The 13,606-nt window shown below is 55.6% G+C and overlaps 1 protein-coding gene across 1 annotated transcript in view; it reads right to left on the bottom strand.

Moving 5' to 3' along the window:
- The window catches only part of IQCE (IQ motif containing E), a 40,732-nt gene that overhangs the window by 11,607 nt on the left and 15,519 nt on the right, over nucleotides 1–13,606 (bottom strand). The window contains 8 exon segments of the mRNA XM_024763543.1: nucleotides 2,157–2,247; nucleotides 3,347–3,451; nucleotides 5,630–5,829; nucleotides 7,058–7,113; nucleotides 8,352–8,515; nucleotides 10,752–10,801; nucleotides 11,001–11,073; nucleotides 12,388–12,458. Of these exon segments, the coding sequence (XP_024619311.1) occupies nucleotides 2,157–2,247; nucleotides 3,347–3,451; nucleotides 5,630–5,829; nucleotides 7,058–7,113; nucleotides 8,352–8,515; nucleotides 10,752–10,801; nucleotides 11,001–11,073; nucleotides 12,388–12,458 (810 nt within the window).

Genomic DNA, 13,606 nt, shown 5'->3' with positions numbered 1-13,606 from the left:
AAAAAAAAAAAAAAAAAAAAAGGCCCCGGGAGGTCCTTTTACCGGCTCCCTTTTCGTCTAATACTGGATTACAAAAATGGGACTTCTGAGATAAAAGGCAATAGATTCCTAGCTTGGTTTTTTGTTTGTTTGCTTGTTTGTTTGGCCGGACCCTGCAGCACGTGGAACTTCCCGGACCAGGGATTGAACCTGTGTCCCCTGCAGTGGGAGCGCAGGACCAGATGAATTGCAGACAAAGCCATTGCTGCCAGTTCCGGTGGACGTGGAAAATATTTTTCTCCCTAAGGGAAAGCTTCAGGAATAAGCAGAAATCTCCAAATCCACGTGTGTCGGGTGCCCCCCTGGGGTCAGGGCTGCCTGCGGCAGACAAGCCACAGGTCGGTCAGCACCGTGAGCATCCCACTGGGAAAGGAGCGTCGAGGAGACAAACAGCGCAGCTCTGCCCGCCACACGCCGGGCAGTCAGCGGCCCGGCGCCACAGCCACCTGGGGCTGACAGCGCGGGCGTTTGGGTAGGTAGGGGTCTCCTGAAAAGGGCCCATCGGGCAGGCTGGCCAATTTCCTGGACAGGACAGTGCCTCTGTAGGACTCAGAACGTTATCTAAAGCACTGGAAAAGCTGCCAAGGAGATGCACCCATGCGGGTAACACAGAAAGTCTACTTTCCTGAACAACGGAAGGGACTGAGGTGGACTCACACGTCCACCCCACGTGTGGCCAGCTGGACATGCGGGGTCAAGGGCACCGCACAGCCCACGGGGCTCCAGCCAGCACGCGCCAGGAGAGCCACCTTTCCTTTGCCGAATCAGTCGGTGGCCTGGGGTTTGTCTCAACTTGTAACTGGAGAGAGACATGCTCGTCAGCTTCTCCACATTCCCTTTTAGGGCTTTTCTCTTTCCCTTTTGTGCTGAGGTTGAAGTATATGTAGCGTCAGATGCTAAAAGAAGGGGCCTTAAAACAGGACTCCAGCTAAATAAGAAAACCTTGTAAGAGGGAGGCCCATCTAGATTTAAAAAAAACAAACCCAAACACTTTTCTTTTCTGTTCTCAGCAGATAAGTCAATCCCGCACCTGGTACGCCCTCCCTCTCCTAGAGGCCAGTCCCCGTCAGGCTACTGGCTGCCGAAACAGCAAGTCGCTTTCTGAAGCAACAGAACTTCTCGGCTAAAATGTGTGCCGGGTAAAGCCTGGCCGTCCTGGTGGATTCAGCGTGTTACTCAGATCTGTAGCAAGGGTCGCAGAAGAGGGCGGCACGGCTGCCCATCTCAGCGTGCACCCACGCTGGACGCCCCGGCCAGGCTGGTCTTCCCTGTCACACACTCACACGACAGGCTCCTCTTGGGGCAAACTGCAGCCACAGGATTTCAATACCTCAGTCATTAGTTCTTTGTGTTAACAGATATAAGATTATAATTGCCATCTGGGGAGTCCATTAATCGGAAAAAAAAGGATTAGCGAGGAGACTCACTCTCGCCACTAGAAGTTCTAGCATAGGTAGCACTGGGCCGACGGGGGCCAGAGGGCTCCCCCGGTTCAAGAAGGTGCTCAGGGAGGTGCCAGGGGAGACCCTTGCCGTGGTGTCCATAGAAATGGAGGGAGCGAGGGGACAGGGAGGAGGGTCAGCCTAGACTCACCACCTGCCTACCTGCCCATGGGCCCTGCGGAGGGAGCTGCGGCTCCCCAGTCACCCAACCCCCGGCCTAGGGGCAGGGGCAGGGGCCGTGCCGGCCCCGGTGAGCGCCTTCCCGGCCGGCCCCCGCGTCAGTGCCAGACTGCAACTTACATTGAACCTTCCGGTTCTTCACTGAGAGTTCCAGCCTTCCCTGGGGCCTTCCCAAAGTCCCTCTCACCTTCTAACGGCAACCCTTGTTGGATATTGAAACTTTTATTTGAAGTTTGGGGAAGATCTTCACTCACCGGCTTAACTATCTAAGACGCGAATACTAGTTTGAAAAGTCAATTAACGGATAATTAGTGCAGAACTCCAGCATTCAATACACGCAACTTATAGAAATCGATTGTGATGGTGGTAGAAGGAAACTGGGCTGTCAACGTTGGATTCAGGCAAAACTCCGGGCACAGAGACAGTCAGAACCATAACGCATCAGCTCAGAGTCCCGCCATGCCGGACAGGAGGTAAAAACACAGACAACCCTACCTCCGGGCTCGTTTCCTCGGGGTCCTCCTCCCCTCCTTTCTTATTTTCTTCCAGTTCTTGAAACTTCCTGGTAAGTGCTTGAATTTCCTCCCTAAAGTGGGAAGGGAAGAAAGTGACACTGTACTTGCCATGACGCTGTGTGAGATGTCTGTACGTGACAGGAGGGGTGGCGGCCTGCAGAGCTGGCAAGGACGCCCCCCGGGAACGAGGTGGGTGCCCCGCCACCACCTGACTGCCCAGGAGCCGGCACTGCCCAGGGCGACCCCTCCGACCCCACTCCTGACACATGGGAGGAACGGAAAAAAATACCGACTGCGTGAACGATGCACGGATATCCTTTGGGGTTTTTAACAAGCAAGGCGAGTGGAAGGAAAAACAACTCATGTACTTGCTACGGATTTCAGAGGCCAGGTAAAAAGAATTCTTCACTGCATGCCCGCCCATCGTGATGGACTTTAATTCTAGGCTTCTGCCAAAGTCTAGTCACGTTTATTCTGAAGATAAAATTTGGTATTCATTTCGGTAATCCGTGTCTTACTAATTATTCGGAGTGCTAAATATTTCTGCGCAGATTGCTAGCCTACTTTTTTGGGCATTTCTTACTGAGATAACATTCATATAACCCCTAATCCACTGTCTTCTCTATTAATCTGCCCATTCCAGGTATTTCCGAATCGCACAGTATGCGGGCTTTTCTGTCCGCCTCTTCAGGGAGCACCACGTTTCTAAGGCTCACTCATCCTCGTCACGGCAGGTGTCAGCCCTCATCCCTTTGTACGGACGTACGTCCGTTTTTACTCTCTTCACCAGCTGACGGACATTTGCCATGTGTCCACTTTTTATCTACGGTGGACAGAGATGACCGAGCATGGGAGGTGGCGTCTGGACCTGGGGTGTGGAATCGGGGCGCGTTCTGAGGCTGCCCGCAGCGGCCGTGCTGGAGGAGGGTGCGGGCCGGGGAGCTGGCCGTGATGCCAGAGCGGCAAACACCGGCCCAACCGTGAGCAGCCTTTTCCCCAGAGGTCGGGAAACAGCCAACCACGGGGGGACCTCAGCAGAGGAGCGATGTGATCGGGCTGGAGCTGTACGGGCCGCTCTCCATGCGGGCTGAGCGCGGATGTGCCGGGGTGGGCGGGGCTGGGGAAGAAGGAAGGGCCTGGGGCTGTGTGTCTTCCGACTTCTCCACTCACCTCAAAGCCTCCTCTCTTTCTCTTCCCTCCTTCTCACCCTCCTTCATGTTTTCCAGCTCCTTCTCCAAGTCAGCCTTTGTCTGCAGTAGCTGCTTCACCTCCAGACTGAAGGAGGAACCAGAGATATTTCAGCGTCATTAAAACAAAGGCTCACAGTGACCTGGGTCACCAGAGCGCGAAGAGCTTTCGGAAAACCTAACGGGTCCAACCTCCTTACTTATGCATGGGTGAGGATGAAGAAAGGCCCTTCTTTGTAACTGCAGGGATCTGGGAGCAGCGCCGGGGGCGCTCGGTTATTTACTGAGCGCCTTCCGTGCGCGCGGGCAACGGACGGAGCAGGGCTCCCGGCCGAGGCGCAGGCCCTGCTCTCACGGGCGTCACCGTCCCGCGGGGAGAGGCATTAACCCGGCGGTCACACAGTTGGACGCCTAATCTACTCCTGAGATGAGAGCTCCCGGGACCCGCCGTGGACCAGACGGGGATGCAGCCTGAGCTGGGGCCTCGAAGACGAGAGGGGACCCAGGCACCTCCACCCAAGCTTGCCTGTGCCCCACAGGTGACGCCTCGCTGAGAACGCGGCTTTGAAACGTTCCACCGCTCACGTGGTGGTGACCTCACGTGAATGAGATACATCACCAGGAGTGTCACACGGCAAGGGCTCACTGAGTGGAAGTTATTATCGTGCCATGCGACGGCTTAAGAGATAATGAGAGATGCTATTTACTGTGCAAAATGCCTGGCCTAATCTTTATAAAGGACCTAGCGCATGGAGGCACTAGTAGGCTTCGACGTGAGGTGACAAAACAGGTGGAGCGGGAAGGGCTTTGCCTTCTGCTGTGGACAGAAGGCAGCAGAGACAGGTCCTTCTCAGACCTCGACGCGCACATGAGTCACCGGTGGTGGGGGGGGGGTCTCATTAGATGCAGAGCCAGGTTCAGGAGATCTGGGCCAGGCCAAGGTAACCAGCCCCGGGTGGGCAGGGCCCGAGGGTCTGCATCTCTAACCAGCCCCCAGCTGATGCTGAGGCCGTTGGCTTCCTAGGCCACACTCTGAGTAGCAAGGTCTCAGAAACACCATCTCAGAAGATGCATGGGTTTAGCCTGCTGGCGACAGAACTGCAACTGGAGAAGCCACACGTAAACAACAGGTGGAGGAGACAGGAGCGTTTTAAGGGGGCTACAGAGCGAGACACTAGAGAACAAAGGGCAAATGAGCAGAACCTTGAGGCTTCGCCGTCCACACTCTTATGGTCACACTGAATACTCCACACACCACAGCACCTGTCTTGTTTGATGCACAGATTAGATGTTGTAAACATAGTACTGAATCTGTAAACCCTTCTGCAAGAGATCTGTTGGATGGCCTATTATCTTACACGAATCAATCACAGTCAATGCTTCTCTAAAAAAGAATTTGGAAAGCCCTCTGGAATTCCGTGTAAAGAGATTTAAATGGCACCCTCCGCCCCGTGCTTTTCGTGACGTAATACGGCCAATCAGTGTCTCCTTTTCCCCACTGACGCTGCCTTCATTTCACAACTAAAACATCACAAGTTTTAGAATCGTAGAAACGTATCTGTGTGACGACTGCCATGAGCTGAGCCTTCCCCAAATCCCCAGAACAGCTCAAGTCCAGCAACTACACAAGTCACGGGAGCAGGACCTCTCCCGGAGGTGGCCGGGCGCCAGCCGTGCGGGACAACGTACTCTCGCTCCTGCAGCCGGGTGTGCAGGGCCTTCCGCTCGCCCTTCAGGATCTTCACAACCCCCCGCAATCGCTCGCTCTCCTCCTGGCGGTCGGGGCGCGGCTGCTGGTGCACCGTGAGGCTGGACACCGAGTGAGCCGGTGGGGTAGACCTGACCACCTCTGAAGCGTGGGATTTGGGGCTTTCCATCAGACTTATTTTCTGGAGGCAACACAGGCATCTGTTAGACGTTATTTCTTACTTTACTTTCCTAGGAAAGAGACAACGGCCAAGGGGAAGCTCATCCCAAGCAAGGGAATGGGAAGAGCTCTGCGTGTGATCTGAGAAACCTGGGACGCTGACCGGGGACAATTCTGCTCCACCAGAGTCCTGGGGGCGATGGAATCACTGACGCTGCCTTCATTTCACAACTAAAACATCACAAGTTTTAGAATCGTAGAAACGTATCTGTGTGACGACTGCCATGAGCTGAGCCTTCCCCAAATCCCCAGAACAGCTCAAGTCCAGCAACTACACAAGTCACGGGAGCAGGACCTCTCCCGGAGGTGGCCGGGCGCCAGCCGTGCGGGACAACGTACTCTCGCTCCTGCAGCCGGGTGTGCAGGGCCTTCCGCTCGCCCTTCAGGATCTTCACAACCCCCCGCAATCGCTCGCTCTCCTCCTGGCGGTCGGGGCGCGGCTGCTGGTGCACCGTGAGGCTGGACACCGAGTGAGCCGGTGGGGTAGACCTGACCACCTCTGAAGCGTGGGATTTGGGGCTTTCCATCAGACTTATTTTCTGGAGGCAACACAGGCATCTGTTAGACGTTATTTCTTACTTTACTTTCCTAGGAAAGAGACAACGGCCAAGGGGAAGCTCATCCCAAGCAAGGGAATGGGAAGAGCTCTGCGTGTGATCTGAGAAACCTGGGACGCTGACCGGGGACAATTCTGCTCCACCAGAGTCCTGGGGGCGATGGAAGGGCCTCCCCGCCCACCCCACCCCCCACACCCAGAACCCTCTTCCTCTGGAGCAGGGAGCACGCAGACCCAGCCGGGATGGGGCAGGTGCGGTAATAAACAGAGAGCAGAGCACGGAAGGTGAAATCGTAAACTGCTTTCCTTTGTGCTTGTTTACCCTATTATTTCCCTAGGACGTCTGGAATTTTCAGCCTCTGTGCTTTCACACGTCAAAGACGATCCAGCTCTGCCCGCTGGAGATACTGAGCGCCTTCAGAGTCCCACTGATATCAGCATCTCTCCGAGTGGAAGAGCGCTGCCCCACTGGCTCTGGACCACCTCTGGCTGCCCTTCTTTCCTAACAAGCTTTATTCTTGAACTACCCACAGTTGATAGACACTTAAGTTCTCTGCTTTGTAAAGGCGTGAAATTATTGTTTTCTTTATTGCTCCCCTCTAGGTTTACTCTGCTCAGCCACAGTTGACAGTTCTAACTTGATACTGTACCAGTACTCAAAAGGGAGGGACACTTCTGACCCGTTTCAACAGAACCAGGTTGACGACATTTGCAAATTCACGTGGGGGATATGAGGGAACGTTAACTTCCCGGCTTTCCCGGTTGGCAAAGTGTGGATGCAGTTTTCTGTGAATTCAAATGCTATACGAGTGGTGAGCAACACAGTCTGGTAAGTGACTGGTAGTAAAAAGCCCCCCTGTGCACGGCAGGCTGGGTGTCTGAAAGGCTCTGGGATCCTACGCACCCAGTGACGGGTGCCCACGGGAGCCTGAAACGTTTCAGTGTGTCGTGTGACCATGCTTTGCCGTCTGTGACACGAGGGACAGGCATGACACGCCCTTAGGTCTCATCCGGACCCGTAAGAGTCTCCTCTTGCCAGCGTGTCCGCGTGCCATCTGCGGACAGACGGCCACCGTTTACATGTTCAGCGCAACCCGACTCCCTGCGTAAGTCCCGGGAGCGGCGCTACGTCTGTCCCGTGTTCTAAGACCCGCTGCTCTCACACAGGCAGGTCCTGAGCAGGGAAGGTGCCGTGGTGGGACCACACTCACTTTTTCCAGCTCTGCGATCCGCCGAAGCAGCCGGGGCTTGCTCCACTCCACAGAGCCTGATGGAACAGCGGGGTGTGATGGGTGCCCTTCGTACAGCTGTCCCAACGGGCCCCTTCAGCCCAGACCTCCCGTCTGGAGCACAGCCCAACGGCATCCCCTCCACAGGCTGGCCCCCACGGCCGGCGGCCCCACGCCCGGCAGACCTGCGGCGCCGAGGGCAGCCCCACGGCGACGTCTGTTCCCTTTCACCGCGGCTTTACCGACACAAACGGTCGGGAGAGGGCTCAGTGCGGCCTTCTCTCCCGATTCCATCCCGTCGGGCTCTGGCTTCACCAGCCTGCCAAGACGGCCCTTCTCCAGCTCAGCAGCAAGTCCACTCCGCCACATCCCAGGCCCCGGCCTCGGCCCCAGCCCCCAGGCCACCAGCGTGTTCCCTGGCACCCACACGCTCCTGGCGGCCCCTCAAGCGGCTCAGCTGGTCCATCCTCCCCCCACTCGCTGGGTGACCAGACTCTCACCGGGTCATCTGGTCCCCGACGGCCTCCAGGACCAGTTCTCCTGCCGAGGGCCCCGCCCGACCCCCGACTCACCGACGCACCGACCTCCACCGGCCACTTACCCACCCACCCGGCACTCTCGCTTCATGTCCCCCACCGCCGCCTGTCCTTTCAGTAGCCCGGACCCCCGTGTCTCTCACAGGCTGCACCCACTCCCCACGTGCACCGGAGCCCGGCCACCTCTCGCCACTGCTGTGCCACCTGGGCCAGGCCACCAGCGGCCCCTGCGAGGCCCTTTCCTACAGGGCGTCCACTCAGCACAGGAGCAGGGGGTCCTCGAGAGGCGAGGCAGACCCTCCCACCCCTGCTCCAGCCCTCTGTGCCCTGAGTGGCCTGCAGGGCCCTGTTCTCCCCCGCCCTCACCTCCGTGTCCATGGCCAGCGTGTACGCAGGCTGGGCCCCCGGCCTCAGACGCGCCGGGACACTCGGGGGCTCTGTGCCTTTTGGTGCCGCCCGCGGTCCCCGGACCCGCGCTCTTACCACTTGGCCGGCATCTGACCTGCTGGCTTCTCGTCTTAGCAAGAGCGCCTTCACTGCTCTAGCTCTGTGTCTAGAACGGCACCTGGCACTCAGCAGGCTCCCGCCGCTTTGGAACACACCTTGGAGCAGCGCTGCCCCGGGGTGCGCGGGGGAAGGAGGGCCACGACTCCCCTGCGGCCGCAGCCGCCCGCATCCTGGGGCCCCTCCTGGCGTCCCCACCCCCGCCTCCCCCCTTGGCGGCTCTGGGGAGCAGGTACCCTTTATCTTGGAGACAGTGGGGGAGTCGCTCAGCACGCGGTCCAGGTCTTCCTTCAGGCTCTGGTTCTCCTCCGTGAGCTCCTGGACGCTCCGGGACAAGCTCAGGAGGGCGCTGCTCATTCTTTTCTGCCTTTTAAGGCCGATGTTCTTCTCCGCTGGAGGCCTAGGAGGAAGGAGACCAAGCGGCTAAGGTTTGGTGCCTGAACTGGTTTAATACGCGTCCTAAGTGAGGGGTGGGCGCTCGGCAGCCCGGGCGCTCAGCGTGGTTTCTGCTGATGGACGTTTGCGATTAAACAGGGAACACTAACTCTGAAGCCCAGACAAGCAGACTCTATCCGTTCTTCTCATCAGCGCGCCTGTGTAACAAAATACTGTGTTCAGTCATTAGCAATGGACATTAAACAGGATCACTAAAGAACCTGTGGAAATTTACTTTCTCTGTTGTTCCATAAGTACTTAAATAATAGTTATTTTTTTTCTTTTTTTTTTTTTTAAAGAAGATGTTGGCGGTAGGAGTTTGATTAATTTTTAAAATTTTTTTCATTTTTGCTGTTTGGGTCTTCGTTTCTGTGCGAGGGCTTTCTCTAGTTGTGGCGAGCGGGGGCCACTCTTCATCGCGGAGCGTGGGCCTCTCGCTGTTGCGGGCTCTCTTGTTGCGGAGCACAGGCTCCAGACGCACAGGCTCAGTAGTTGTGGCTCACGGGCCTAGTTGCTCCGCGGCATGCGGGATCCTCCCAGACCAGGGCTCGAACCCGTGCCGGCAGATTCTCAACCACTGCGCCACCAGGGAAGCCCCTTAGATAATAGTTTTGATCTTGCCTTTTATTCCGCAAAATAAGTCTAAAATACAGTCAATCCCCTTTATTCACAGAATCCATATTTGCAAATTCGCCTACTCACTAAAACGTTATCTGTAACCCCCAGGTCGATGCCTGGGGTGCCTCTGCGGTCAGTCTGTGGGTCTGAGTTGCAGGCGGGCTCACTCCCGGCTGGGGGGAGAAGCGCCGTCCGCATCTGGTCTCAGATCTCGCCCTATCCACAGGGTGGATTTCGAGGTCTTTTCTCGTTTTTGTGCTTTCTGTTGATTTCACCGCTCTCGGGGTCCCCTGCAGCATAGTTCTTACTTGCTAGGAGGCTGTGACACAGCTCAGGGAGGAACCACACGTGTCAGAGCTTCGTTCAGGCCTGAGTCACGGAGCAGTTGGTCAAGAGTTCAGTGCTAATGAACCAAGAACGGACACTAAATAAGGTGCCTTTAAACAGAAACACACATGAAGGCGGGTTGTATACCGGTCAGGTGATGGGAAAGCTGTGACCAGAGGGTCTCAGGAACAGAACTCCGTGCTTCCCCTAGAAGCACTGGTTCAGCATTTCCCAATTCAGTGTTCGTGGACACTTTACGGAACATAACGCCGTGAATAATGGGAATCGACGGTAACTCCTCTGGCCCTTTACAGAAAGTTTGCCACCCCTATTTTATTTTATTTAATTGATTTATTTTTGGCTGCATTGGGTCTTCGTTGCTGCACGCGGGCTTTCTCTAGTCGTGGCGAGCGGGGGCTACTCTTTGTTGTGGTGTGCGGGCTTCTCATTGCAGTGGCTTCTCGTTGCAGAGCACAGGCTCTAGGCACGCGGGCTTCAGTAGTTGTGGCACGTGGGCTCAGTATTTGTGGCGCACGGGCTCTAGAGTGCAGGCTCAGCGGCCATGGCTCACGGGCTTAGTTGCTCCTCGGCACGTGGGATCTTCCTAGAGCAGGGCTCAAACCCGTGTCCCCTGCACTGGCAGGCAGATTCTTAACCACTGTGCCACCAGGGAAGTCCCGACCAGCCCTCATTTTAAACTACTAGGAGGAAAGGAAAAAAGGGAAGACCATGCCTGGCACATTGTAAATGCTCAATAAACGTCAGTAATTCACTGCAGAGGCTGGTGGCACAACCACATCTAAGATAAGGGATCCCTCCTTTCCTAATCTGTTGAAAGCCTGATATCACCTGGGAAAGGGACAAGGGAAAATCCACGAGATAAGGAAACTTTGATGTCTCTCCTAATAAACTTATTTGGCAAGATGAACTTGTACTTGGTACTAAATGTCTTCCGAAAAGGAAGATCTGCTTTGAAAAATAGTGTTTTCTAAGTCTAAGCTGGAAGCTGTGAAGTAGTACGAACAGTGAAAGCCCGGAGCACCGACTGTGCTGTTAGTGGGCAACACATGGCAACTGTGAGGGCACGTCTGTAACATCCCAAAGGGAAACACGCCAGCTCTAACCATGAGTAACGTGGGCGCAGGCTCCCAAGTCAGGGCAGTGTCTGCAGGCTCCACATGAGGCCTACCCTGCTCTGACAGCAGTTTAACATGAAAACAACATATGAAACATGGCTCCTAAGGAGAGGATCATACTTCTTTCCTGTCGTTTCAGAACTTGCCAGGAGAGTCTGGAGACGATGAATCTGTAAACGCCAAATTAAAATGCATTTAATACAAAATGAAAAAACTGCAGTGATTCCTGACTTCTGCCCAGTGGCAGGAAGTGAGCACTAAGTTGCTGGTTTGTGTTCAAGTTAAGATGAACTAGAAGAGGGCCCCTCAGTGCAGCTGGCCCCCCACCCTCCGACCCCGCCCCCCGCCCTGGGGCAGGAGGGCACGCACCTCCTCGTAATACGTCTCCATGGTGATCCTCATCTCCTCCAAGTTAGTGGTCTTTATATCAGTCTGCAGTTTGCTAAAAACCCAAGTTCAGAGTTGACATGGCAGTGCCAGCATTCGTGGGCAGAGCAAGAGGAAGCCTGTTTCCCGGAACACGGGAGAAGGATGGGCTTTGGAAGAGAACCGGGCTGGGAAGTGAAGCCTGAGCCGGCCCTCAGCTGGCCATGGCCTTGCACAAGGCCGAGGAGAGAATTCTCACACCCACAGGGCCCTTCCTTGTTGGACCTGCCCCTTTCCAGGGTGAGGTAACCGACCAACCCCGGCAGATATTCTTTGCTAACAAGGGCCTGTCTTTAAAAACCGCAGTAATTGTGAATAAAGACCTCAGGGTTAGACGGGAAGAGTCATCTTTGGGGAAGGTGGGGGGAATGGTTCTTTAAAGGAAAGAGAATCATTTTTTTCAAGTTGTATTGTCTGTATAATTCCCCTTGTTCTCAACACGTAACAGACTTTAGGGAAAAGGCTCTAACAGAGAAATGAAAGTAAAGTTACAGAGTTCAGGATTCTGAGACACAGAAGAAATCGGCAAATGATAAAAATTTTAAAGTTGACGATTCCAGCAAGAAACAAAGGAGGGGGGTTCTATTGTATAAAGAGGATACAACAGAAAGTGAAAACTCAGATTTCCTTAAGTAAACTCAAACACAGCTAGGAAAGGCTCTCCTCTGTGATAAAACAGCAGGAAAGGAGTCCGCGCTGCTGCCCTGAAAACAGCACCAGGGGGCTTCCCTGGTGGCGCAGTTGTTGAGAGTCCGCCTGCCGATGCAGGGGACACGGGATCGTGCCCCGGTCCGGGAAGATCCCACATGCCGCGGAGCGGCTGGGCCCGGGAGCCATGGCCGCTGAGCCTGCACGTCTGGAGCCTGTGCTCCGCAACGGGAGAGGCCGCAGCGGTGAGAGGCCCGCATACCGAAAAAAAAAAAAAAAAAACAGCACCAGGATAGTGCGTGACAGCGAGAGAAGCAGGTAGGGGAGCTGACCAAGCGTTAAGGGCTTGTATCAAGGTCTATACAATTCATATTGGAGATGAAAAGTGACCACAGAAGACTAAGGAGAGAAAGCAGTTCTTCAGTGGAACAGGAACAAGAAAAGAGGAAAGGGGAACACTGCTCCTTAGGGTCGGATGGGAGAGGCACGGCTGTTCACGGTCCTGTTTTGGTGAACGGCGATGCTGGACACAGACGTGGGGGCAGGGTGGGAATGGAAGCTGGAGCTGAGGGCATAGCGAGTGTGGACGTGGAGCCGGAGGCAGGCCAGGTGCGCGCCCAGCGGGCCCCTCCCGAGCCTGGGCCACCCCCCCGACCCCGGCCGGCCCCCCAAGGCTCCGTACTCGATGGTGTGGTTCTTCTCCTTGCACTGCTGCTCCAGCTTGAGGATCCTCTGCTTTAGACCACTGATCACCTGCCAAGGCAACAGGACGCGTCAAGCTGACGTCTCTGCGGCCATGGCCTCGCCCTCCCCCTCCCGCCAGGGGCTCAGCCGGCCCCGTTCCCCGGGCGGGGTTGGGTGTCCCCGGCCCGCTGACCCGGCAGCACCTGCACAGCCTCCTGCCAGAGCGCCTTCCTACTTAGCTGTCCTCCCCATCAGTGCTGGCGTCTCTTCTAGACTCAGCTGGAGAGACAGGGCCAGGCTGTCCTGCCCGCTCAGAGCAGAGGGGCCGGTGAGTGGGGCCACAGGGGATGTTCCCACTCAAAAGGTGCCACCATCCCCTCCCTCCCATTCCACAGCCACCCTCTGGAGGAAGGACAGGCCTCTGCACGGTTACCTTCGAGGAAGCCACCTCAGTCCCTGGATGTAAAACTCACCACGCCTAGCCCGCCCAGGACACCCCGGTCCCCAGCACGCCCCTGGGAGGGAGTGGGTCTGGAGGAGGCCGGGCAGCCGGACAGAGGCCTTGAGACGCCCTTCCGTCTCCATGCCTCCTGTTCTCCGTTCATGGGGCACTTTGGGAGATAACACCCTGTACTCCCGAAAGAACATCCCTTTCTTTCTTTTTGAAGAGTCAAACAACTTTTTAACTGGATTTTACGGTAATTTTTAATTATACTAGTAATACATGAATACATTTTCTTGAAAAAAATTATAGATGACACTATACCCTTGGAGCTGACCCCTGTCAACTAAATGCTGTTATCAACTTCCTGTGCATTCTCTAGGCCTTATTACACGCGCACACACGTGTGCACAGCCCCTGAAGGTCTGGCATTTCGCTGTTTACACAAATGGTGCCCCCCCCCCACGTCATTCTGCAGCTTGTTCTTTTCACTCAATAGGCCGTCTTGGTGATCTGTCCCCGCTAGTTCCTACAGATCGATGTTATTCTAGTTACCCGTTCCTCTACTGATAGATGCTTAATTTGTAACCCACTCTTGCTATGACAGAAACTCCCGGCCGGTCCTCCTTGTGCACACGGGCAAGTATTTCTTTTTTTTTGCGGTACGTGGGCCTCTCACTGTCGTGGCCTCTCCCGTCGCGGAGCACAGGCTCCGGACGCGCAGGCTCAGCGGCCATGGCTCACGGGCCCAGCCGCTCCGCGGCATGTGGGATCT

The sequence above is a fragment of the Neophocaena asiaeorientalis genome, unplaced genomic scaffold, assembly GCF_003031525.2.
Source record: "Neophocaena asiaeorientalis asiaeorientalis breed wild unplaced genomic scaffold, Neophocaena_asiaeorientalis_V1.1 scaffold223, whole genome shotgun sequence".
Classification (NCBI taxonomy): domain Eukaryota; kingdom Metazoa; phylum Chordata; class Mammalia; order Artiodactyla; family Phocoenidae; genus Neophocaena; species Neophocaena asiaeorientalis.
This window is presented reverse-complemented; position numbering and strand designations above follow the sequence as displayed.